This window comes from Psammomys obesus, unplaced genomic scaffold (genome assembly GCF_907164565.1).
Source record: "Psammomys obesus unplaced genomic scaffold, mPsaObe1.curated_primary_1811, whole genome shotgun sequence".
Lineage (NCBI taxonomy): Eukaryota > Metazoa > Chordata > Mammalia > Rodentia > Muridae > Psammomys > Psammomys obesus.
The window spans coordinates 14855106-14880926 of record NW_026596095.1 but is presented as its reverse complement, the minus strand read 5'-3'; the positions used below and the strand labels follow the sequence as shown (position 1 = coordinate 14880926).

At 42.9% G+C, this 25821-nt stretch overlaps 1 protein-coding gene across 6 annotated transcripts in view; it reads left to right on the top strand.

The window, feature by feature from the left end:
• Ank2 (ankyrin 2) overlaps positions 1-25821 on the top strand; it is a 467017-nt gene that overhangs the window by 148935 nt on the left and 292261 nt on the right. For 5 of the 6 annotated variants that reach the window (XM_055628064.1, XM_055628061.1, XM_055628052.1 and 2 more), the window contains exon 1: positions 19768-19860. The exons of the other annotated variant lie outside the window; for it this stretch is intronic. In XM_055628064.1, the coding sequence (XP_055484039.1) occupies positions 19777-19860 (84 nt within the window). In that variant the 5' untranslated portion in view covers positions 19768-19776. Of the gene's footprint in view, positions 1-19767; positions 19861-25821 lie in introns of those variants that run through there. 6 annotated transcript variants of the gene reach the window in all.

Genomic DNA, 25821 nt, shown 5'->3' with positions numbered 1-25821 from the left:
GTGTGTGTGTGTGTGTGTGTGTGTGTGTGTAATATAGGCTAACATTAAAGTTATCTGTTTAAAGAGAATTTAAAATATATTGCGTTTGATTTACATACTATTTCTAGAACATACAATAGACTTTTTTTTTACTGTTAGAATTTTCTGCTATCATCATATAAAACTCAAAATTCTTTAGATAATCATTTCCCCCCTAAATCTTAAATTCATAATCCTTATGGAAAGTTCTTGCCATATTGAACTTCCTGTACGGCTTGCCTTGATTTACCTTCATCACAGTAAGAGCCAGTCTCAGGCTGTTACTCTAATCACATTGCTTTCCTCTTCCATTTATTTTCTTTTCCCAGCAGGGTAAGCCACGTGGCTGCCTCCACCCACTGTCCCACCCCTCACGGGAGGAAGGACTGTGTATGTGGACCTCGGGTATCTCCCCTGGATACTCATCTGTTTTGTCCTTCTTGTTTGATTATTCATTTGTTTTGGACAGAGCCTCATGTAGCCCAGGTTAGCCTAACACTTGCTGTGTGGCTGAGGATGACCTTGAACTTCTGATCCTCCCGCCTCCACCTCCAGACTGAGGGGATTCCAGTGCTGAGTGCGCTTATCTCCCTGTTCACTCCTACACCGTCCACACACACTTTCCTTTCCTGACAAACCCACCTCTACTGCAGTTTTCACTTTTATCCAAGCAAATGTATTTTTCTCTCTGTGCCTTACGCACATAACATTCTTCTATTCAAAACCTCGCTGAAAATTGCGATGCCTTCCAAGGCTTCTGTTCAGTCAGGACTTCAGTCTTTCAAAGTGAGTGCAGCATGTCCTAAGCCGTAATGATCAGCTTTGCACGTTGTGTTTCTTGGCTGCTTGTGAATAGCTGACGAGTACCTTTAGTTTTCTCTGGAAAACAGGCCCTGTTTGGTGGAGAAGCAGCCTTTAGCCAGGCATGGTGGCTTATCTGTAATTGCAGTAGCTTGGAGAAAGAGGCAGGGGAATTGTGAGCTGGAGGCCAGCCTGGCTACATAATGGATTTCAGGCCAACCTGGAGTACATAGAAAGACTCTCCCCACCCAAAACTAAAATACACACATTTCCCCCCCCCAAAAAAAAATTTAATAAAAAGAAGGAAAGAAAAACAGCAGCGTTTGAGGTTATGGATGCTACCACTGACGTGGGAGCGCAAGGGGCCTTCCAGATAGCTAGGTCACTTGAAGGTCAGCTAATGTCGGCCAGTTCACCCCCACATGTGCTAATTTTCCAGCGTGTAAACTTTAAAACGGAAATATGTGGTTCACGCAAATGAATGAAGCTCCCTTGGAGTTAGAAGAATCACTTGGGTTCTTTGTTGTTTGGGACTTGCATATTTGCTAGAGTTCCTATCTAAAGAGGCTGCTCTGCCGCGGCTCCACACCGTAGCGCCCTATTGCCTTGCCTGAGTGTTCAGAAGTAAGTAGTAAAACATTTGAAATAAAACCTCATCTTTTAATGTAAATTCTAACAGAACCAAAACAAGTGTGAGAGCCAAACTACATGCAATGGAGCCACACAGTCAAGCTGCATCCAAACCAAGGACACCCATGATGAACATCCTGATGACCAGGTCAGTCCAAGAGCCTTCTGCACTGGGGAGCTATGGCTATGGGTCCTCTGATAGCAGGAGTCACGTCTAAATGTCCCTCCTTTGTGACTGTAGATTATCAACTGATAATTAGACTTTTTTTTTTTTTTTTTTTACCACATCAAGGCTTTGATTGGATTGTCTTACTGCAGGAAATTTTGAGCTACAAGCATGGTTCCAGTGGATAGAAAAACTTATGAGGATGTCCATTTATAAGAGAGGCTGACGTGCTAAGAGGTAGAAAGAACCAGTCAGGCTAAGAGCGATTTAGATGCATACAACGGGAAACAGCTATGGAGGGCAGGCTTCTGTCTGGGAATGTGGGATGATGAAAAGCCAGGGAGAAGGAGCTACTTCTAAGCTGGGCCATGCTGAGTGGGTCTCTTGAAGGCAAGAGGTACGACTGTTAGCTCACTGACTTAGGTGAGTGCTGGTTATTGGAAACCTTGCACGGGGTGGCTCTTTGCCATGGTTGGGATGGAGCCAGACTGGAGAAGAAGAATTTGAGGTGAGAAAGCGGAAATCTCAGAGGTATGCCGCTTTCCCAAGGCCTTGCACAGGAAGCTAAGAAGGCAAGGGTGAGATTGGAGGAAGCTGCCTGCTTCAGAGAGGGCGAGGGATGTGTGCTGGGTCTGGGGAGCGTCTGTACTCGCTTGAAGTTGGGTAGTAACCCAGAGCCCTCATGGTCACTACTTCCCTGGAGAGGAAGTGGTTCCTTCCTTCTGGCTTGTAAAGCCTTCTGTGGTTGGAATGGCTGAAGCACCGCATTTCTAGGGAGCTTCTGGGTGAGGTGATTAATAAAATTTTAAGTTTTTTAATCTGTGGGTGCTTGGAAGTTCAGGGCATAAACTATACCTCGACGGTTACAGAAAAACAGGACGTCTGTATTTGAAAGTCACTTTAGTTCGTGACAGTGTCTCCAGGTCCACAGAACCTCCTTAAATGTGGCTTATCCTTCAAATGATACTGCAGGTTCGTTCGGTCTGAGCCCACAGGATGGCCTGTGGCTTTCGCTGACCGTGCAGAACTTGATCTGTGTCTGCTTTCACACAGCTCTTCTACTCAACTCAGTGTCTCTCCCTTTCTTGCTGCCATTACCAGAGCCTAACAGAAGGCTCCTGCCCCTGGGGCTCCAAAATTATATCAGGTTACCCAGAGCTAAAAGAGCGCTCATTTCCCCGGGGACTGCCACCTATTTTCTTTCATCTCTACTGAGTGGTGTGAAACATTTCTAACTTTTAAGAACATAAAAAAAAAAATCACTTATGTTGGTGGTCTCTGGAAAAGTACATTACCTGTGAGATACGTATAGAAAATGAATAGTAGTCTTTTTTGTTGAAATTTTCTAAAAACAAACAACAACGACAGAAAAACCCCACAGAAACATACATCTCTTTGGGGAAGGAGAGTAGACGACTTACTTAAAAATGGCGACAGGGATGTAATAATTGATACCTTTGTTTGCCATATATTGTCATATTAGCATATTAGCACATGTGGCATCCAAATCTTGTTGATGCTAAACATAATAAAACTATGAAGTTGCATGGCATGTTTTTCCTGACTTGTCTGTTTGCTCACATCAGTTGTTGTTCTACACTAGCTATTAAAATAAGTGACTGATGGCCTTCTCAATGTGCATTTATTTAGCACTTATTATGGATATTCTACCTTCCTGTCAATGGCCAACAATTTGCTTAAAAGCAGGGTACAAGGCAATCCAGCAATTATAATAGGATGAGATAAAGGTCATGCTAGTGGGATACTGAATACTGATAGTAGGTAAATTACCATCCTAAAGGAACAGAGGCTTCTGGAGGGAAACGTCCTAAAGGCTAAGACTGGAAGGAAGCCTGTAAAGTAGTTGAACAAATGAGTCAGAAGGAGCAAAAGGGAAAGCAGGAGGACATCCCAGAAGCCAATCAGGATATAAGAAGTTAGGAAAATAGGCAGAGCAATTAGCCGGTATTCATAAACCCAGAGAGCAGGAGGAGAAAAACAGGACAAGCTGCTTAACTCTGATAGTCAAGCTGCAGGCCCCTGGTTTACCAAGAGGCCAGCATCAGTGAGTAAAGTGGAAGGCAATGAGGAAGACAGCCAATATCAATCTAGGGCCTCCATGTGGCTGGCGTGTATACTCACACAGAAGAGTGTGCACGCAAGCACGCACACACATCTGTGAACACATGCATGCACATGTTAAAAAAAGAAGAAAGCATGCAGGTTTGAGAATTGAGAGTAGTTCAAGGTGAAAAAATATCAGTTGAAAGGTGGCAGTTATAAATGTTTGTAAATGCAGAAAGAGATTTCTGAATGAGATGGCTCTTGGTATTTTCCATAGAGACAGGGAAAGTGGATCTGTGAAAGCAAAAACATTTTCAGTGGATGTTAAGGATAATAAATATTAGAAAAGCTGAAGACAATAGTCACAAGCTTGACTGAGACACCCTTAGTTTCTCCTTATGACCTGAGAGAACCATTTGCTTAAAAAAAAAAAGACACTTAATTGATGGCTCAGGTCGTCTCTCAGCTCTGTGACTACAATTCAAAACAGGCCAAAAAGGCTTTGAAATTTAATTTGCAGTAATTGCAAAGAAGAACTATATGACATTATTATTTATGAGACCTTTATAAGAGACACAGTAGAAAGAATTAATTTTATAATCTGTATATTAATTGGCTCAAAGTTTCTCTGTAGTTCCTCTCTTCTGGAGATAGTTGTCTTTCTATAACTATCCATTCATCTTGCCTGGGGGTTATTTAGTTAGGGGAGAGAGAGGCCTTGGGGACTGTTGCAGAATAATGGGCAGAAGGGCTGATTTTGTCCTTATTGGTTAGCTGTGACAATTTGACTTTAAACTTCATCCTAAGGGATTGCAGCCACTTACAAGGAGGTTTACTTGGTCGCCAAAATGCAATTAAAGAAATAAAGATATTATTTCACCTTCCACTCTCCCACACTATTCCCATTTTATTTTCATTCTAGTTACATTTGATGACAATGTTTTCCCCGACGAAACCTTAAGGATGTGAGGGTTTGTTCTTTTGTTCTTTTGTTATCAATGTGGGACAGATGTAACTGCAGCTTTGAGCAGGCGGCAGCTCGGGGAAGCCTCTCATTACCGAAGAGTGAGGAAATCCCCCTGGAGCAGCCCTTGTGCTCTCAGTTAATGCGAAGCACAGGACGAAGGAGCAGCAGAGCAGGTTGCACTATCAAATGCAGGGCTCTGCAAACTGCAGAGCCTTCTGTGCGCTTTCCTCCTTTTCTTCCTCCCTTTTCTTCTCTGAAACAAAATATTTTTATTTATTCCAGCGAAGCCAAGTGCGTTCTGAGGCAGCCACAATGACATATAGTGAGAGTGTGGGCAAGTTGTAGCTTAACGCTTTTACGAGCTCAGTAACATATGCTAGTGACGAAGGCCTCTGGAAACCAAAGAACTCCCTAGTCTGCAGGGACACTAATGCTGTCCGCAGTGGGTGAACGCATTAGTAGGACCGCACTGAATAGTTCCGCACAGTGTCCTTTAGCTACTCGCTCTCTTTGCATGATGTCGGGGTACAATGTGAATCATGTCTGTTCCTTAGAGGGTTGAAGCGCTTCTTCTCAGGAGATTTGAATTGTCTCTACATATAGAAAATGTACTGCCAAGATAGATTTGGTCTAGGCATGAGGACAAAGCGTATGAAAAGTCAAGGGTCTGGTTTAAATACAAGAACAGTAGGACTGGGGGTGGACGGTGTGGCTGCAGCACATCCTGCTGCTAAGCTTGCCTGGTTAGTTCTCTGAAGAATGAGTGAGAGACACGGGTGACTTCTTCTGGAGGGCTGTGGTGAGAGCTGAGGTCGATGATCTAGGTAAAGACGTTTGTGACTGTCAAGTGTACAACCCAGTACAGTACCAGTTCGCCTCCTCATTGGGAAATTGAATTCTGGATTTCCCATGGGTTTTACAATGGATTCCAGAGTAATGAAATATCAATGCCCTTTGTCTCTCGAGTTCTTTCCTATAGTCTTCATTCTCACTTTTGCTCCTTTTAGGGGTTGGTCTGAAGGAATTCAGGGACAACAGTGTTGGGTTCTGGAAATAGCCTGCAGAGTATTTGCATGGGTCCATGATTTTTCAGCTAGGCTATATGTAATATGTCTAGGAAATATCGTTCCAAAATGGCTCCTTTTGTTTTTGCAAGGTCAGTGTTTCCAATGGAAGGTTTAAGATTCTTTTAGGGAGAAGGAAAGTGCTCTTCTCCAATTACACGGGTCTCACTTGTTTTATGTTACCTAAGCAAATCACCGGCTGTGTTCTTCAGCTGGCATGGCATTCCTAGGACTTGGAACAATATCTGTTAGCATCTATCATTTGAAACATTCTTACAGTTCTATCAGAGGAACTGAAGATTTGGAGGTAGCAAGTTTTTGAAGGGGCTTCTGGTTGACATTTGATAACATAGAACAACTTCTTAGTTATTCGGAAAGCATAGGAACGCTCCCAGGATCACAATCTGGCTCAGAATGCTCACAGAGATTGAGTTCAGTTCCCAGCATCCATGTCAGATGCTTCTCAACCCTCTGTGACTCCAGTTCCGGGGGATCTGACGCCTCTGGTCTCTGTGGGTAGCCCCACATGCCTTCGCACAGACACAAAATGTAAGGCACATCTTTTAAAAAACAAGTCTTGCGGAACATGGACTCAACGAATCCTCTGAAGCCTCTAGTAAAACAGGATTTCGTCCAGCTTTCGATTATGTGAGGAAATGTGGGCTCTGCATGGCTGAACAAGAGTATGGGCCGGAACCTTGGAAACGTCAGGTGGAGTTTAAACTTTTTTCTTAGAAAGAAGACACTGCAACAAGGCAAAGAGGTTTGGCTGTGGTCACTAATTCAGTTAGTGGTCCATCCTGGAAAGGCATGGTTGTGTGCTCAGTACTTCATCCTGTGGAGAAAACCTTGAGTTCAGGGTCTCTGGTGGCAGAGCAAGGAAAAAGAGCTCTCTAGGGTATTAGATTTCAGAGATCTTGAACTTAAAACAAAGCTTCTCGTTTACCCATGTCTCATCATGTTTTTGAAGAAGCGAGCTTTCTTTTCCTCTCTTAATAATGGCTGACAAGTTGAGAAAGAAGTTTTGTGTTCAATTTCAAGGTTGGCAAGACAGAAGTTATCTTCATTAGGACCGTTGGTGAACATTATCAAGAACTCCATCGAGCAATGCAGCTGAGAATGTTAAAAAAAAAATTACCGATGGGTGTTTTGTTCCTGGAGGGTGGTTTCTCAGAGAGTTGAAGAGTCTTTCATCACCCACTTGTTACTAGCTTGATATTGACAGCCCCCAGCTTGCCTTGCCACTGCTCCAAAGATGCTTGGAATTCATGAGCCTCACCGCAGTCCTGGACTCTCCCTGGCTTGCTGGACGTACCAGCAGTGTCTGCCAGGGCTGTGGCCCCAGTAAGTGGAGCTGCTGCTGTCCCCTTACCTTCCTGTCGTGTTCACATCATTTCCATGTGACCAGCTATGCTGAATTAGCTAACAGAATGGAATGAGTAATTTGCTGGGAATGCTTTTTTTTAAAATAAGAGGGAAAAGTGTTCCATCTCAAACAGAAGGGTTGGCTTATGTGCCAGAATAAGAAAATCCCGAAGCTGGGTTGAATTTGAGGAAGAAGATTAAGGGAAAAGAGTGGGAAATCTAGGCAGAGGTTCTTGTGTCTTAAATGTCCCTTAGACGAGCCAAGAAGAATCTGCTGTTTGCACCTCTTAAGGGTAGAAGCCAGATGGACTTTACCAATTAAACAAGCAATAGCCAAATAATTTTGATTTGTCTGTAATCTACTCAACCGGTCAAGAAACACACATCACATGCCATTTGCCCAGAATTGGCAGTAGGAAAATATTGATGAGAGAAGACAAGTCAATACAAAAGAACCTCCCCAAGGGTAGTTTTAACTTTCCTAGGTTAAAGTGAAAGTAAGGATGGAAAATTCTCAATGAGAAGAGAGTATCTTTTTCTCTAAGTCCTTGAAGGCAAGTATTGCATCTTAACTATCTTTGTATCTCTAGAGTGGTGGACAGAACCAGCAATTAGTACTACACAGTAGTGTTTGCCGAAGGCGTATTGACCTGTTTCTGAGCACATCTGAAAAACAAGCATATTACCTAATTCATTTTGCCCAGTGACATCCTCCTCTAGCTCAGTTCTACCTTAAGACAGCATATTAGAGAAGTTGTTTCGGTATCTCCCCCGGATTATGAAATTCATTTTCTTACATAAATATTTAAAATGCTAATAATTTATCTGAACACCATATGGAAAGGTGCAAAGGTTTTCTGTGGGTTGTCCAAGAACTAATGTCAAATATCTCACACTAAATGTTCAAACTTTTGAAACTCAACCTTTGTTCTAAGTTAGGTTGACACCTACTTTAAAAAAACAAAACAAAACAGCTTTTTCATTGTAGATGCTGTAAATTAGTGGAAGGGGAAACAAAAACCAAAACCAAAACATGAAACTCCAAAAAACAACACCAAAAAAATTCAACAGCCCCAGCCTTCTACTCTGTGTTTCTAACGTTCAAAATAATAGATTATTGACCTTTTGCTTAAGGTCAAGTGTAATTCTTAAAACATCCCTACCCGGGGCTTAGTGACTTACATAATTTTCTTCTCAACCTGGGAACACCTGAGCAATTTCAGGGCCTTTATGTTTACAGCAGTCGAAGAATCCCAAAGTTTACTTTATGACACCTACTACAAGCCATGGACACAGGGTTCAGAATGAGGAAACTTATAATGTGCATCCCCGAATAGATAACCTAACCTAGCGGACTCCAGTTTACTGCATGTTGAAAGGGAAGTAGGTGTTGGGTTCATGCTCTGCATTCCTTTTTGATGTCTGATTGCTTGTGTTCGCACTCATCTTTTAGAGTACGATTTATGCTTGTATCTGGATGTGGAGGCCATGGGATATTTGTATGCTGGGTTTTAATCAATGGACACAGTGCCTCCCTTTGTAGGTTAGAGGAAAAAAGATTTTCATCACGTAGAGAAACTTGCTTGACATTACAAATACGTGTGGGGATAGTCAAATCGCCCTGGGCTAATGTCTGTCAAGGACACAACCTGCTTCAGAGACCCACTCCTTTGCACCTACAGGGAAACCCAATTAGAACATCTATTTTCAAGAACTCGTATCACCAGAGACTGAAGATGTAGTGGAGCAAGCAGGTAATAGCACGTCCTAAAAAACTGACCTAGCCGGGAAAATGCTCAAGGAGAGCGCACCCACATTCTGCTCTCCTGCGGAAGTCTACATCTGGTCTAAAATTTTGTTGCTAATATTTACATAAGATGAGACTTATACTGATTTCAATAATTGTGGACTCGGAGGTGAGGTGGAATGCTCAGATTATATGGCATGGGCTCCAGAGGCTTTCTTTTTATGTTAAAATGGTAAAAATGGAAGCCAAATACTTGTTTGGTACATCTGACTGGAATAACAGGAAAGCGAGCTCCTGACTGACTCCTATTGCTACTTCTTTAAAGTCCGTATTCCTGGGCTTGGTGACTCACACCTGTCTTCCCAGTCCATTGGATAGACTTTGGCAGGAAGATCAAAAGTTCGAAGCAAGCCTCAGTTTTTCAGTGAGTGTTTGTCTAGAAAAACAATAACAACAACAACAAAAACAATAACAACAACAACAACAATTCACTCAGTGAAGCAGGAGAAGACATGCTTCATAAGTAAATCAGAAGCAGAGGTTTATGTTCTTTTGGTTACCTAAGGGGAGTGGTCGTTCACGGTACTCATTTGAGTAACTCATTAAGTTGATTTCAAATAACTATAGATACAAAGTTTGACCCAGGCTTCTAACATTTATCCACATGAAGATTCCCACAGTCAGCTACTCAGGCAGCAGCAGGAATCTCAGGCTTGGTTCTACTGTTCACTGCTCTTGGAATTTAGGGAACAGATACCAATAGGCAAATGTTTCTGAGTCCTGTTCTCTTCCTTCTTAAATGAAATGGATTTTAAAGATGTCCATTTGAAAGCTTCTATTGCTCTCCAGGCAGGCCTGCCCCTCTTGCTTCTCACTTCCTTCTGAACCATGACTGTGGCTGTAGCACATTTAATGGTGACAGACTAATGAATGCGTCTATCCACTCCATCACCGTCATCTCTCCCAGGATGCTGTTACGGACTCAGACACAGCGCTTCACCCCCATCCGCCCAGCTCACATTCAGTAGCTTCCTGTAAAGAATGCTCTTTTGAAAGTGGTGCCCCTACACACTTCATTTCTCTCCTAGACCATGGAAGAGCTACGTTAGGCTTTTCTGGATGTTTTAGTTACATTTCTTGTTACTGTTAGCAAATGCTCCAGGAGGAAATGATTTATTATGGTTCTGGCTTTAAGCAGACAAAGGTCATTGTGTTAGGAAAGGAGTAGTGGCAGATGTGGTCTTCAGCTGACGTTGCAACTTTCTTACATCTAAGGTCAGAAGTCAGGGAGCAGTTCTGGGCCGGGGTATAGATTTAAGACCCACTTTCTCATTTGAGACTCTACATCCTAAAGATTTCATAATATTCCAATCTCCATAAGCCACACGGGTCACAGGTTATACACCCTAAGGTATCATGCGTAGGCAATGTGTTCGTTTGGGCTGCTATGAAAAATTGTCTTAGGCAGGCTAGCCTGGATCGTTTCCTGCTCACGGTCCTGGAAGATGGGCACGAGTTGCTTTGTCTTGATGCGGGCCTGCTTCCTGATTTGTTTCTCACCGAATCTGCAGAAAGGGAAGAGGAAAAGTGACCTTCTCCTGCGACTTCTTAAAAGGCTGCTAAGCCATGAAGGTACCACACTCAGGCCTGTTCTGCAGGAGTTGATGTGATAATTTGATGTTAAAGAATATGCAGGTAGTTTCCAGAAGAGATTAGCACCTAACCCATTAGACTAAGCCAGGAAAACTCTCTCGCTAATGTCTGGGGTGGTTGTCTAATCCAGGTTGAATCCAGTCTGCCAGAATCCAGATGGACAAGAAAAATGGATGGGGCTGGAGAGATGGCTCAGAGGTTGAAGGCACTGACTGTTCTTCCAGAGACTCTGAGTTCAATTCCCAGCAGCGCTATGGTGGCTCACAGCCACTAATAAATGTGTTCTGATGCCCTCTTCAGGCATGCAGGTGTACATGCAGATAAAGCGCGCGCACGCGCGCGCACACACACACACACACACACACACACACACATCTTTAAAAAGAAAGCTTAAAAAAAAGAAAAGAAAAGTGGATGGAGGGCAAAATGTCTTCCATTTCATTTGGGGACTTCCATCTTCTCCTCTGTGGTCTTAGTATTTTAGGTTCTCTCTGATGCCTTCAGCTTCGGACTAAGCCATTAACTTTCTCGGTTCTTCAGCTTGTAGGAGAGGATCTTGTGGGACTTCTCACCTCCACCATTGCCTGAAATAAGCCGATTACCACAGTGAATCTCTTCCGTTTACAGACATTTTATTAGTTTCATTCACTAGCATACATCTCCAAAAGGTTCCAGATCACACCTCACTTGGGATTTCAGTGTTTGAAGTCCGAGGATTGCCGGCTTTCAGGCATAAGAGATGAGAAGACTGCATGGGCCAGGTGTGGTGGTACAGAGAACTACACAGGAAGGCGACAGTTGTGACGCAGTCACACACGGTGATGTCCGAAGGCCAAGGATTCAGCCGCTAGAGGACACACAGCCACACTGCTCATCTGAAGAGGTCACTATTCCCAACATCTATCTCACTCATTGTTCTTCACGTGGATGCGCCAGAACTTTTGATTCGTGTGTTCTCAATTGACAAGGCGCTTCCTCTCAGTTTACCATCTTTCTTTTCAGTCTAGTTCGGGTGCCCCTGTTTTGTACAGCTACCCCTTACAAAGAGAGGCCCTGGCAGTTCTCTGACAGTTCTCATGTTTAGAACGGGAGCTCTTCCGGGGGGAAAGGTGGCTTAGCTCATACCAAGGCCCCAACATGCAGTGTGGGTCTGAGCATTGGATACACTTTCACACAGCAAGTGCCTGTTGAACAAGTGAAGGAATAAGTGAATGATGTAAGGGGCAGACATGGATGAGAGGCAGGAGAGGCTCAAAGGACTGAGAGGAGCTACTTCATTCTGGTGTTGATGGTGAAATTGCAAAGAACCAGGGAAACTGGTGCTCGCTCTCCCGCCTGGTCCGGGTCTTCATCTCTAAAAGAGGAACAGTACAGAGTAGGATGAACTAAGAGCAGAAAAAGCCCTGGAGGTGGGCAGCCTTGGGGCCTGGAAGCACTAAGAACACCAGGGCCTTTGTTACCCTGAAGTTTGAGAAGGTGAAGTTTCCCTTTGTTCACCACCTTCCCTTTTGCTATGTTTCTCCCATTGAAAACAAACATCCAGCCAAGAAGTCCGAGAGTGCCTCGGAAAAGGGTGTGCTTTGCTTATGAGACAGGCAAGATTAGCGACCCTTCTTGTGAAAGAAAAAAAACAAAACAAAACAAAACAAAACAAAACAAAAAAAACACCGAGAGAAGCAACATAAGGAATGAAGGGTTTCTTGGGGCTCACAGTTTAAGAGAACCGTACAGCATGGCATCGAGCATAGCGTAGCTGTGGCAGCAGGAACGTGAGGCAGCCGCTCACCTCGTCCACCAGTCAGGGAGCAGAAAGAGATGAGTTCTGTGTTTATCTCACATTTTTGTTGTTGTTGTTGTTGTTTTGTTTTTTCAATTTTTATTTTATTTTTAAATAAAATTTTTTAATTAATTACAGTTTATTCACTTTGTATCCCAGCTGTAGTCCCCTCCTTCATTCCCTCCCAATCCTACCCTCTCTCATCTCCTTTCATGCCCCACCCTAAGTCCACTTATAGCTGAGGTCCTCCTCCCCTTCCCTCTGACCCTAGCCTATCAGGTCACATCAGGACTGGCTGCATTGTCTTCCTCTGTGGCCTGGTAAGGCTGTTCTCCACACTGTGGAAATCAATCTGGTGCTTTCTCATACAATTAGGAATAGCGCTTCCTCAAGATCTAACTATACCACTCTTAGGCATATATCTAAAATATGTTCAAGTATACAACAAGGGCATTTGCTTAATCATGCTCACGACAGCTTTATTCATATTAGCCAAAATCTAGAAACAACCCAGATGTCCCTCAACTGAGGAATGGATACAGAAATTGTGGTACATTTACACAATGGAATACTACTCAGCAATTAAAAACAAGGAAATCATGAAATTTGCAGGCAAATGGTGGGAACTAGAAAATGTCATCCTGAGTGAGGTATCCCAGAAGCAGAAAGACACACAGTACATACTCACTTATAAGTAGATATTAGACATATAATATAGGACAAACAAACTAAAAGCTGTACACCTAAGGAAGTTGGGCAAGAAGGAAGACCCTGGTTAAGATGATCAACCCACACTGAGAAAAGCAAATGATATAAACACCAGAAGAGAGAAAAAACAGGGAACAGGACAGGAGCCTACCACAGAAGGCCTCTGAAAGACTCTACCCAGCAGGGTATTAAAGCAGATGCCTAGACTCATAGCCAAACTTTGGGGAGAGTGCAGGGAATCTTATGAAAGGAGAGGGTGATAGAAAGACCTGGAGGGGACAGGAACTCCACAAGGAGCAGTATTATTTTAAACCTAGTTCAAGATTCCAGACCGCAGATGGAGCTGCTAACTTTCAGGGAAAGTCTTTCTACCTCAAGTAATGTGCTGTAAAAACACCTTCACAGACACGCCCAGAAGTTTGTCTCGTAGGCTAACTTTAAATCCTGTCATGGGGCTGGGGTGATGGCTCAGTGAGTAAGAGGGCTTGCTTACAAGTGTGAGGACCTGAGTTCAAATCCCCAGCACCCAAACCAGATAGGACTGTGTGTGCCTCTAACCTCAGTGCTGAGGGGGCCAATCCAGAGAGCTGGACAACCAGCCTAGTCTAAACAATGAGCCTCAAGTTCAGAGAGAGACCCCTTCTCAAGACAGTAAGGCAGGCAATGAAAGAGGAAGACACTCAACAAATTTCTCTGGCCTTTGCATACTCACACATGACCACCTCTGCTTCAGAATTCTCACATGAAAAAACACAGAACACACACTAAAATCTCTCTCTCTCTCTCTCTCTCTCTCTCTCTCTCTCACACACACACACACACACTATCAAATTGACAAGAGAAAACATTGTAGGCATGCATTCCAAGTTTGTATTCTCTGTAGGTCAAAAAGGGGTCCACGAAGATCAGCCTAGTGACATCCAGCAGCAGAAAAGAATGCAAAGAATTTATCTAGGAGGAGGAAAAGGGGAGTGGGCAGGAGTTGATCTGAGAACATGATACAATAAACCTATGAGGCACCCCTTCCTTATACCTCTAATAAGAGATATTCCTCTCTTCTGACTCTCCTTTAACTGCTCACTTTCTTTCTTTCCTTTTCTTTCTTTTTCTTTTTTTTTTTAACTGCTCACTTTCTAATCAGGCCAGTGGTTTAAGTCCAGGAAATAAGATCCACTCCTCATGGCTCAGAACCTTGGTGTACTGAGAGTGTCATTCTAAAGTGAACAGATACGGTTGGCTGCCATTGACTAGCTTCCGTTAAAAGCAACATCACGTTTTCCGTGACTGACGCCCTGGAGAAATAGTTTTCCATGCCATGTGATATCAGCAGAATAAGGATTGGCTTCACACACTAACTCAGACCTGCCCGAGCCTTTTTCAGTCTGTGGCTCTTTTACCCCATAGGTGCGTGCTTCCTCTGCGTTCAGCCAGCATACGGGTAAGGGTAACGACAGCAGAAAATCATTGCAGGTGGGCTTTGCTAGCAAGCCCTGAAGGTGACATGCAAGTCTGCTCCTATTGTACAGGGTAGAACCAAGTCTCCTAACTGCAACCAGCCACACTGAGGTGGGAGACTGTAGTTGTAGTCGCTTCATAGGGTGGCCGGAGCAAAGTACCCAAAACTCTAGGACACAGAAGAGTGGGGCATTATAGCTATTATTCTCACAGTTAGGAGAGCTGAAGCCCCAGGTCAAGGAGTCATCCAGGAGGAGTGGGGCAATAGTCCTGGCCTAGAGTGCATGCAGCTCTGAGTTTGATCCTCAGCACAGCACAAAACTGTAAGCTGTGGCCTGCACACTAATCCTAGCACTTAAGAGTTAGAGGCAAGAGGATCAGCAACTAGTTCAAGGTAATTCTTTGTTAGAAATCCAAGTTGAGGCCATCCTGAGCTGCATGAGAACTTACTGGAGGAGGGGGGCAGCAAGAGCTAGCTCATGTTCTCTCTGAAGCTCAGAGGGACGCCTCTCCAGCCCTTCCTGAGCTCTTGTGGCTGCTGGCTCTTCTTAGCATTCCTTTCCTTGCAGCTGAGCTCCTCCAGTTTCCCCTTCTGTCCTTACATGCCTCCTTCCCCATAGGTCTACATGTCTCTGTGCAGTTATCTGCCCTTCAAGGACATGGTCATTATGGCAACCTGCAATAAATAGGTTAGGACTTCCTCTAAATCATCATGAGCTCATCTAAGACTGACTGCATCTGTAAAGACTCAGTTTACAAATGCAGCCCATCCACACATACAAAGATATCGATGGAGGGGCAGTTTTACTCATAGCAGTGTTGTGCCTGCATGGCACCCACGGAAGAAAACTGGATGTTGAACTCCTGTCCAATTTCTACCAAGTTGTTAAGGTTTTCAGCCCCCGGGGCAAACCCTATTGAGAACTTTACAGATCTGAACCTGTTAAACATGGTTTCTATGAAAAATGCATTTGCAACACCAGACAGCTCTGACTCACAAATGAACTTTGGAAGGTGCCCTGTCTCTAAGGCATAATTGCTCATTCTCCAAAGTACTTTGCTTTACTCAGATAGTTTTATGGTTAAAAAAGAAGTCCGAATTAGATTTTTTGAATACTATTAGCGGTTTAACAAAATAGAGCAGGCATGTTAAAATTACTACAAGCGCCTATAAATCTCCATGACTTTAAAGTTCATGTGGCACTAAACCAATCAAGACCACACCATTTCTGCATATGGGTTGCTGACATGTGACTGGTTTCTGCTCCTGGCATTTTCCATCTTAGTCTTTGCTTATCTACTTCATTGTAAAAAGTGGCTGCTTTTCATTGAAAGGAGTCATGATTTAATAAGAGAACAGTGGATTTCTACCAGAGGAACGTGATCTCTAGATTGTATTAACTTTGTTACCTTAACTTTGTTACTTTGTTAACTTGTTACCTTTGTTACCTTTGTTACCTTTGTTACCAAGCTGCCTGTGCCCTGGTTTTCTTGGAATTAAAATGAGCCTTCTCCCTTTTGTGGTTATGAGAAGCCCATAAAAATCACCAAGTACTTATTGGGTGCATGGCTGTGGATTGTCAGGTGCAGAAAAGGAGGAATGGAGAAAGAGCCCTGTGCTCCTGGGGCTTCTATCCCAGATGCATATAAGGAGTTTATGAATTATAAACCCTGTTATAGATTTAAGGTATTATCATCATTGCTACCCAGAATTCCATCTGCTTCAATTTTCAAATATACTTAAAAACCTTATTTGAGAAGTTTTAGAGCTTCTAGATAAAGAGAAGAACATAAAAGAAAAAAAAATCTAAGATTTGTAAACATCTATCTTGAAGTAATTTTGCTATAAGCTCAAACTCATGGTAAATATTAAAAATGTATTTATTTTTTCTCTCTCTCTTTTCTCTTTTGGTTTTACAAGGCAGGGTTTCACTGTATAGCCCTTGCTGTCCTGGAACTTACTCTGTAGACTGGCCTGGCCTGGCTGGTATTAAAGGTGTGTTCCACCACCACCAGGCTTGCTTGCTTGCTACCTCCCTTCCCGATCTCGTTGCTCAGGCTGGACTTGAACTCCTGATCCTTCTGCCTCCACTTCTCAACTGCTCTGATTACAGGAATGTAATTCATCCTCCTCCCTTTCCTTTTTCTAGGCGGGTCTCACTCTGTAGCCCAGGCTGGCCTTCATATTGGATTGATCCTTCTGTTTCAGCCTTCTGCTCACTGGGACCAGAAGCAAGTGCCACCATGTCTGGCTCAGAATATAACACATTTCTTCATTGTATTTTAAAATAGTTCCCTGGCTTCTACCAGACAGTACGCATCATGTCAGGTTCACACGGCATGTCAAAGTAGATTTGAACCCTGCCTTCGAGGAGTTTAGAGTCTGTTCAGACTTTGTGATCACCACACATTATCAGGATAAAAATGAAAGAGTTTCTGGATGAGAGGCACAGACTGAGAACTTCAGAAGGTGAAAGAACAACTACTCACATAGACATTTAGACATTCTCTGCTGGGTGTGATATTTATTATGGGTTACTAAAGATGTTTACTTCTATTGAGAGCTGGCGTTGTATTAGTTCAGTTCTTTCATTCTGAAAAACAGCTATGTGCAAGATTTTCTATTTCAGAACAACACTGTTATGCATTGGATTTTGTGCCGTCTCCAAAACTCACGCTGAAGCATCATCCCAGTGGTGGTATTGCAGGAGAAAGGTACTGAGGAGGTAATTGAAGCAGAGGGGTGGAGTTGTGAATGGGATTAGGACTCTTACAAACAGTGCTAGGTGGGCCCTCCATTTGTGCTTTTATTCCTTCCATCAAGTACCCACAGCAAAAAGCATTTAGGGACTTGGAAGGGGACACTGGGCCCTCACTAAAGTCAAACATGCTGTGTCATGGCTTTGTGTTTCATAGTCTCTAGAATCTTGAGATGCACACTTGTATTATTTATGAATTATCTAGTCTCAGACATTTAACAGTAGAAAAGACTTTGGACAAACACTCCAGCAGTTTTTGCAGACTAGCTAGGTGAAGGCTTGAATGTGGGTATTTAGAGCTGTGCATTATCTGAAGAGAAGACATGCTACAAAAGATTGCTGAACAGCAACAGAATTTACCAGTTCATAAACTGCCATGACATGAAGTGTGTGTGTGTGTTTTCCAGTCTACGCACAGATGAACAATGAGTATTCTGATTTGTCTACAAACTCTATTGATTGGAAAGCTGATTTTGACTTCTAAGAATGCAGACTATTCATGTCTCTCTGGTAGATCTAGTATAAGTATCTTCCTCCTCCTCCTTTTTTTTTCTTCTTTTCTTTTGCTGGTAACTATAGTTCTTTTAATATATTTGATAAGAAGTGTCTTTTTGAGGACTTTCAATGGCCATTCTCCTTGACCGGAATATTTTTTTTTCCTTCAGGTTTCTGGGGAACATGCCCAGGTACCTTATATAAAACAACATCTGTGCCTCATCATTCTGTGTCCTACTTTTCCCGCATAGCATTTTCATCTAATAATTTTGTTTCTCAACTAATTTCCCTGTTAGAATATAAGCACTCTAGTGACAGATATGTTTCCTGTTTTGTTCATTCCCATGTGCCTGGGGGATCAGATGGAGTGGTCCAGGTTCTTAGTTCTTGTTACATATTTATGGGGTTATAGTTCAGATTTCTAGGCTGAGGTAGATCCTGAAGAAAGTCAAGTAAGGAAATTCCCTTCAGGAAGGGGATGGGGAATAGAGAAAGTTGGGAGAGAAGATGGTGGAGAGACACAAAACATCACAGGAATCTTGGTGTGGACTGTGAGAACAGTAGACATTCCTTCTGGAAACTTCTTATAGACATTCTTGTAGGGCTTTGTGTCAGAACAAAGGAAGCCTAGAGTTTTTGTCCTGTCTGTAGGACCCAGATGTTACTGAGGCATAGTATTTGCTACAATAGAAGCAAGAGGAGGCGGTAAGTACAGTAAGCGTTGACACTACAGATGTGACAGGCATCTTGGGACAGTGGGGCTGAGAGAATGGACAGTAAGAAAAGAATGAGTATTTTTGTTGAGGTGTTTGTTGGGAGGTGAGTTCATTTTCAGGGAAGAACCATCTCTGAGGAAGACATTTCTGAGGTGGAAATGTTGAATTCCTAATAGAAATGCAGAGACACTTTTAGTCTTCAAAGCATAGTTACATACATTATCTTCCTGTTTTAATTCTCACTCAGTTTCTTACATTCAAGTATTCTGCATGCTGCACTTTGAGTTTTCTAGGAATAAGGATGAGTAGTTAGCATGTGCACTTGTACAAAATATAACTGGCTCTGCTTGCACCCACAGTCTAACATTAAATATAGAAATAGCCACCTTGATCCAATAGATGAAATTAGGATTCTTGTTACATAAGCAAACCACATAGTCTTATCAAGAACGATTCTGGAAAATCGTGTATGAGAAGGTCCCTGAGACTAGAGCGCATGTTTTATTCATCAGTCGATAGAATTGTGCGCAGAAAATTTCTATAGCAGGTGTAAACCGTTTTACCACCGCGACATGCTGTTTGTCTTACATATTTAGCAGACCTCGGTTAACTGCTGTTAAGGAAAGCCTAAGGAAAGCCGTTATGCTGGTTCTGAGCAAATCGGTGCTCTTCCCTCCCTCTCCGGGCTGTCAGGTGGTCAATGGGTGGAACAGTGGTGTTACAGGTGCTCCCTGAGCTTGCCCGGGAGTGGTCAGGTCGCCTGATGGCTGTTCTCAAGCTTTTTATTATTTATTTATTTATTTATTTATTTTTAAATCAGAAGTCATCCTTAAGCGGAGTTTTAAAAGGTTATATCCTTGAAATCAAGTGAATAGCATGATAAAAATGTAACTTTCTTATAATTACTTCAGGATATTAATAGCCTCCATTTCCTCGTCTGCACCCGCTCCAATGCACCGCTTCGGGTTCAGACATTCAGGTGTCATCATTTCCTTGGTATGCATATTGTGTCCGTCCCACTGAAGTACCTGAAGGAAGAAAATGAAGTGCAGGTTTTATGCGTGGCAGGCACAGATCCAGTAATGGGTGTGTCGAGAGCCAAGCTCCTGTCCCGGGCTTTCTTTCTTTTTTTTTTCTTTTTTCTTTTTCCACGGTGTTCATTGTAGCCTGTCCCCCGATTTGTAATTGGTTGAATCCGATTTAACAATGCAGTCAGATAAACAGTTGTGGCAGCTGCTGCCATGGCAACGTCACCATCCTCACCCTCCCAGCGAGCGCCCCTTCCCCACCCCTCCTCCTGCTGCTCCCGCCTGCCTCCTGCACGCTTGCCCGTGGTCGGCTCCCGCGGTCGGGGTTGATGGCACAGCTATTTTCTTCGGAAACTGTTCAAAATGATGAACGAAGACGCAGCTCAGAAAAGCGACAGCGGAGAGAAGTTCAACGGCAGTAGTCAGAGAAGAAAAAGACCCAAGAAGGTGCATTGGAGGCTCCAGAACGTCTGTATATAAATGTGTGTGTGTGTGTGCGCGCGCGCGGGCGTCTGTGTGCATGTGTGGGGTGTGTGATTGTGTGTGTGCATACCACTGCAAGGCTGGGGAAACCGCTGGAGCTTAAGAGTAATTGACTATGGGCAGTAGCAGCGCCAAGCCTTGCTTTGGGAAGGGGCAGGGGCAAGCGCCTGCTTCCTGGGATTCGGGAGGAAGCCTAGGCTTCAGTATGGAGCACTGTGAAGTGGGCAGGAATAAGGTGTGTGCGTGCCATCTCTGAGGGATGCTTTGGGTGTTCACTGGCTACAAGTCGTCTATTTATTTTTCCTTCGGATGACTGAGTTTAAGACCCGGAATGTGCAGCAAGGTGGCTTGGGAGGCACAGGGCAGATTTTTGGCCCGTCGTGTTTGCAGGATGAGAATTTTGTGATGGTTAGACAGGGGGATGCCTTTTTGGTCCCACCCTTAGTGTGTTCTTCCTAATGAAAAGACTGTTGTGACAGGAGCCGTAGGATTCCCAGCAGGCATGCTATTCCTTCGCTTTCTCAGATCTTCTACAGTTTTCTCTGACATGAGCTTGATAGCTCTTTTAAAGATTAAGATAAACAGCTGAAGAGAATACTGTCTGGGGGAGGGGCTGGGCACACAAAGCAGTGTGTAAGATTTTTTTTTTTTTAAACTCTGATGTGTTTCCACATCCTTGATTTTCATGGAAATGACACCAGTGTGTGTGAGTGTGCCGGTGGGGGTTGCAAACTAGGCGACCCCACCCAAAGCCAGCACTTCTTTATGGCCTGTCTCCTGTGAACTGTTTGCCTTGCAGGTCTCCCGAGTCCCACATCTAAAACAGCAATTCTCCTAAGATCCCTTCATGTCCTGGAGGGAAAAAAAAAATACATACATATATATCTATATGGGCGGAGTATTCCATCTGATTCTCACAGAAATGGTTTCTACCGCTTGATGGTTTTGGATTTTGAATGAGCAGATTACAAAAATAGTAGTCGTAAACAAATGAATATTTCTCTTTTGGCTAATGTTGGGTGTGCATGGTGTTTCCGAACTATAGCTCTGTGGTGTAATACATGTCTCCTAACAAAAGCCTGATACTTAAAAGACACCACTAACAAGGGAGTGTTGGGTTTGTTGTACGATGGTGTCTTGTGGTCATGTAATCCCATGGAAAGAAGTGTGCCAACACATGACAGTCTTTAATAATAGCATGAAGATGGTAACGTCTGATAAGAGGCAGATAGAGGATTCAGGGATAGGTGAGCACAGACTCCGTGAGCAGCTGAGGGTCCTGGATTTCCCATCTCTGCAGGGTGTTTTTATGGGGTATTAGCAGATTGAAGTGGGGCTATGGATCTGCTGCAAACTCACACTATCACTTCAAGATTCTCCTAGTCTTCCCGAAGCCCCTGTGCTGTACTGCACACAGTATCTATCCTAAGGACTGCTGAGGGTTAAGCTCTCAAAGATGATAGTAAACCCACAAGACTGAAGCCCCCCCCCCCAAAAAAAAATATTACAGGCCATTGAGACACCAAAACCTCCATGAAACAAATGTAAACTTTTTTTAAGGTTTTTTTTTTTCAGTTGATTTTAGGACTTTGTTCTTTTCCAAAATTATAGTTATAATAGAGCAATTAGTAGCAAGTTTTGAATATGTATGTGTGCATGCACTCAAACCCTGTGAATTACTGAGTGTTGAAAGCAACTAAAAAGAACTTCCCTTGAAAACATACTTCCTACACAGTGGGGAGAACTCGCACACACACCCTCCATATAGCTGATGAAAGGGGGCCGCATCCCAGTGCCACCCATTACATTGGGAGCACACCTCCGTGCTCATCTGTGACAAGAAGATCATTGTACACAGGCTCGTGCATCTTGTGAGGGCTCCAAATAACAGATACGAAACTATTTGGACACCATGTAATGCATAGATGATAAAATTTTGTATTACGACTGTTTTCTTGATGGGTGTTTATTGCAGTAAGCCTTTCAGAAGGAAAGTCTGCTGTGCCTTTGGAAGAAGTAGAAATGGCAGAATATGATATTAGTGCTTAAAGGCTAGCAGCCATCAAAATATGGAATGTTATATACTCTAATTTAAAATTATTAAAAGATATATCCTATACAAATGATTGAGATTTATTTACATGAATACATGATGGAGCTGATTATTCTTTCGTATCATTTTACACTGTAGGTAACTTAAGTTTCTCCTTTTCTTCCTCCCCCTTCTCCTTCCTCTTTTCCTTTCCTCCCTTCCTTTCCCCTCTCCCTTCCTCATCCCTTCCTCCTTTCCTTCCTCCCTCCTTTCCTTTTTTCCTTATTTCCCTCCTTCTTCACTTCCCCTCCTCTTTTTTACTTTTTGATGTGTGTGTTCATGTATGTGTGTATATGCACATTTGTGTACATACAGAGTGCAGAGAAGAACATGTGTTGTTCTTAGGAAGGCTGTCTACTTCTGTGAGAGGATCTCTCAGCCTGATCCCTAGGTCTACTCCTATCTCTGCCTCCCCAGTTCTGGGATTACAGGTGTACATGCACAATTGTAAAACTCTGTGGCATTTTTATCTAGGGGTTAAATTCAAGATTGGCCACCTCCCCATCCTGTCCTTCTTCCTTGTGAGTTCTAGGGAAGCAATTGGATAATATCCTTTTACATTTTCATATGTAAAAATTAAACCATTAAATGTTCTTTGGGTAGGAACTAACAATCAAGAGATAAGCATCTGGAAAGGACATTTAAACTGAGACAACCAAGAGTTGAAGCAAAGGCAATGCCAAGCCTTCTAATTCAACTGTGGTTTTTCTGCTAGAGGCTCACAGTGATCTGGCATGGAATTCTAAGTATCCAGGATGACTGGTCACGAGCTTGTCTTGGCCCAGGTGGAGAGCCATCTTCTCATCATGTTCCTTGTAAACATGCCCCTGCTCTAATAAATAAAGAGCAGATGGGCCAGGACCTCTTTTTCATACAGCATCCAAGTGGTTCTGAGGGAAAGGACAGGAGGGTCTTTGGCCACAAGACCCATCGTGTTAGAAAACAGGTTCAAAGACAGGTTTTCTTATAGCAGAATTTTGGTGAATACCTTAAGCATAGTGTTTTCTTCAGGGAATAACTTGCTGAGCTTCAGAATTGAGTTTGTTAGTCTCCCCACTCAGTGACCACTAGGAATTCCCTTGTGGTTGAGCTGTTGTGGCGTTGACCCACTGCAGTATGCAGGGAGATCCACAGCCCAGGGTCAGTGGACCACTGCAGTGAGAGGTACCCAGGGGGCTCAAAGGATGCAGAGGGACCTTAATGACAGGATTTGGAGTAGAAAGGGGCTCCCAGAGAGTAGGTGTTCATTCCCTACGACTCAGGTACGACTCAGAGTTACTAAATCCAAAACTGACACGGACATAGTCTTCTCTCATTGATCAAAAGGGGGGGGGTGTTTGACATTTTGTGGCTTGGACTGTGTCTGTGCTTTGTCTGTATTTGGACCTGATAAGGGAGAGGTGCTGTTTCTGTCTTGCTCCTGCTGGTTACAGTGTGACCTTGGGAGATGTTGATGCTCCCAGAATTGCCCTTGTTCAGTAAGGACACCAAGGCAAGCTGCTGGAAATTGTGTTCTCGAGTGTCAACAAAAGTCACTTTTTCCAAGAGGCAGGAACTTATTGCATGCTCTTTAGGTCCAAGTAAAACAAGTTGTGGCTAGTAATGCAGCTGATATTTCAAAGAATAGTTTTCTTAAGACACAATTATTTCACCCAGAAAAAAAGTATGTAACAAAGATGCGAGTCAATGAGGAGAAAAGGCGGGTGCCTATGCCTAGCTCTGGACTAGGTTCTGGGCAAAAGTGAGACATTAGGAGCAATGGAAATGAAGAGTATAGAGTTTTGAGCCCGTCCTAAATCCTAGGTGGTTCCATAGAATTTTTTTTTCACATAGTATCTTGGCTGATTATATTAAACAACCTAGAAGCATGTTATTGTTCAGCTCAACATGCTTTCCAACTTTGTGCCAATAAAACATCAGTGACTTTGCCCTTGAATATAGGCTGAAGGAGCCTTACATAATTTACATGAGTGGAAATGTAAATGGTCAAGCATCAATCACAGATGACAGTCACTTAGGACCCCTAGGCTTGGTAAGTTGTTCCAAGACAAGTAAACACATAAGTGACTTCATAACTACTTTTGTCATTTGGTAAAATGTCTTTATACAGATAAAAATAAAATGTAAGCATTGTTGTTTTTAAGAGGGTAGTAGGATGAAATAGCTCTGTAGAATAACCTTATATTCATTTAAGGTGCTTTGATACCAATTATTGGAATATTCATGAATCTTATGACTTTTTCATTATGTATGTGTTTAAAATACTTTTTTAAAAAAATATTTATTTATTTTTATTATTTATACAGTACTCTGCTTGCATGTACACCTGTATGCCAAAGAGGGCACCAGATCTCATTACAGAGGGTTATGCCCTACCATGTGGTTGCTGGGAATTGAACTCAGGACCTTTGGAAGAGCAGACAGTGCTCTTAACCTCTGAGCCATCTCTCCAGCCCCCTCCCCCACTTTTTAAGATTTATTTATTTTCTGTGTTGGGATAGAGGCACATGCGGAGGCCAAAGGACATTGTGGGAGTCATTTCTCTTTTTCCATTGTTTGGATTTTGGGATAGACTCAGGTCACCAGCCAGACATTGGTATTTTTATTTCTGTCTACTTGCTACTGCCTAACGAGAGAGGTGACAGATGTCACCAGATGTGTGACTGGAGTGTTGCAACATAGAAATGTGAGCGAGAAACACACCAAAGGCCTTATTTATTTTTACAGCAGCCACACAGAGCATGGCTTGATGAAGTCTGATAACAGCTCCAAACGTTTGAAATGTTCACACGCTCATGAGATCAAGTTGGTTCTGAATTAAAGTTGGTGTCTTATAAGACCAATCAAATGCAGAGAAGTTTTCATGCAAAATTTGTCCTGAGTAATATCTTCATTTCCTCAGGCTTCCAAATAACTTATAATTTGACCTTTCTTTAGAGTATCAATTTATAAGACAAAACGGTCTATGTTGCCTGAAGACAGCAATTCTCTGTCACTGAAGGTATTTAGAATGACCATCTGTCAGGGGTGATGGAATTTTTATTGGATGGAAAAATTCCTCTTCTGTGGATTTCTGTATCTTTTTTCTCTTTTATCTTCTCATCTTTATGCTACTTTGCATCGGTGATTCATGTTTTGGTAATAATTTATCCTATAATATCCTGATGAGGGTAGTAGGTTTCAAAGTTTTTTGTTTATTTGTTTGTTTGTTTGATTTTGCTCAGCATAACTACCAGGACTGGTAACGTGGGAACTGCCAGCGGAATTTGGTTCTTTGGACCCATTTCAAACCTCCTGTATCAGAACATTTGGGGAGTTTTAATGGGCTTCTATCTCTTACCTCCCTCAAGTTCAGTCATTACCATAGAGTGGTCAGCAGGGACTATGTTTCATCTTAATAGGAACAATTCTTTAACTGGGCATGGTGGTACTTGTCTGCAATGGAGACATGAGGACTCACAGTTCAAGGCCAGCCTTCACTGCCATGGCAACCAAGGTCAACTTTGTCAAGATAATCAGAACAAAATTAAGTCAGTCAGTTAACATTCAGAAAATAAAGGAAAGAAGGATCTCTAGTTAGATTTGATGTATTGCTGTTCCTTGGCTCTTACAGTCAACCTTTGCTCTTTTGAGTATAGATTCAGGGTAGAAACACCTGGAAACAGAAAACAGTTTTCCATCTCTTTCATCTGATGTGTGAATCCTAGGGTTGCTTTGCATTTGCTCTCAGCTAAACTATTGTTCTCTCCCACTCTTCCTCTTTCTATCTCTCTGTACACCTTCACACACACACACACACACACACACACACACACACACACACACACACACAC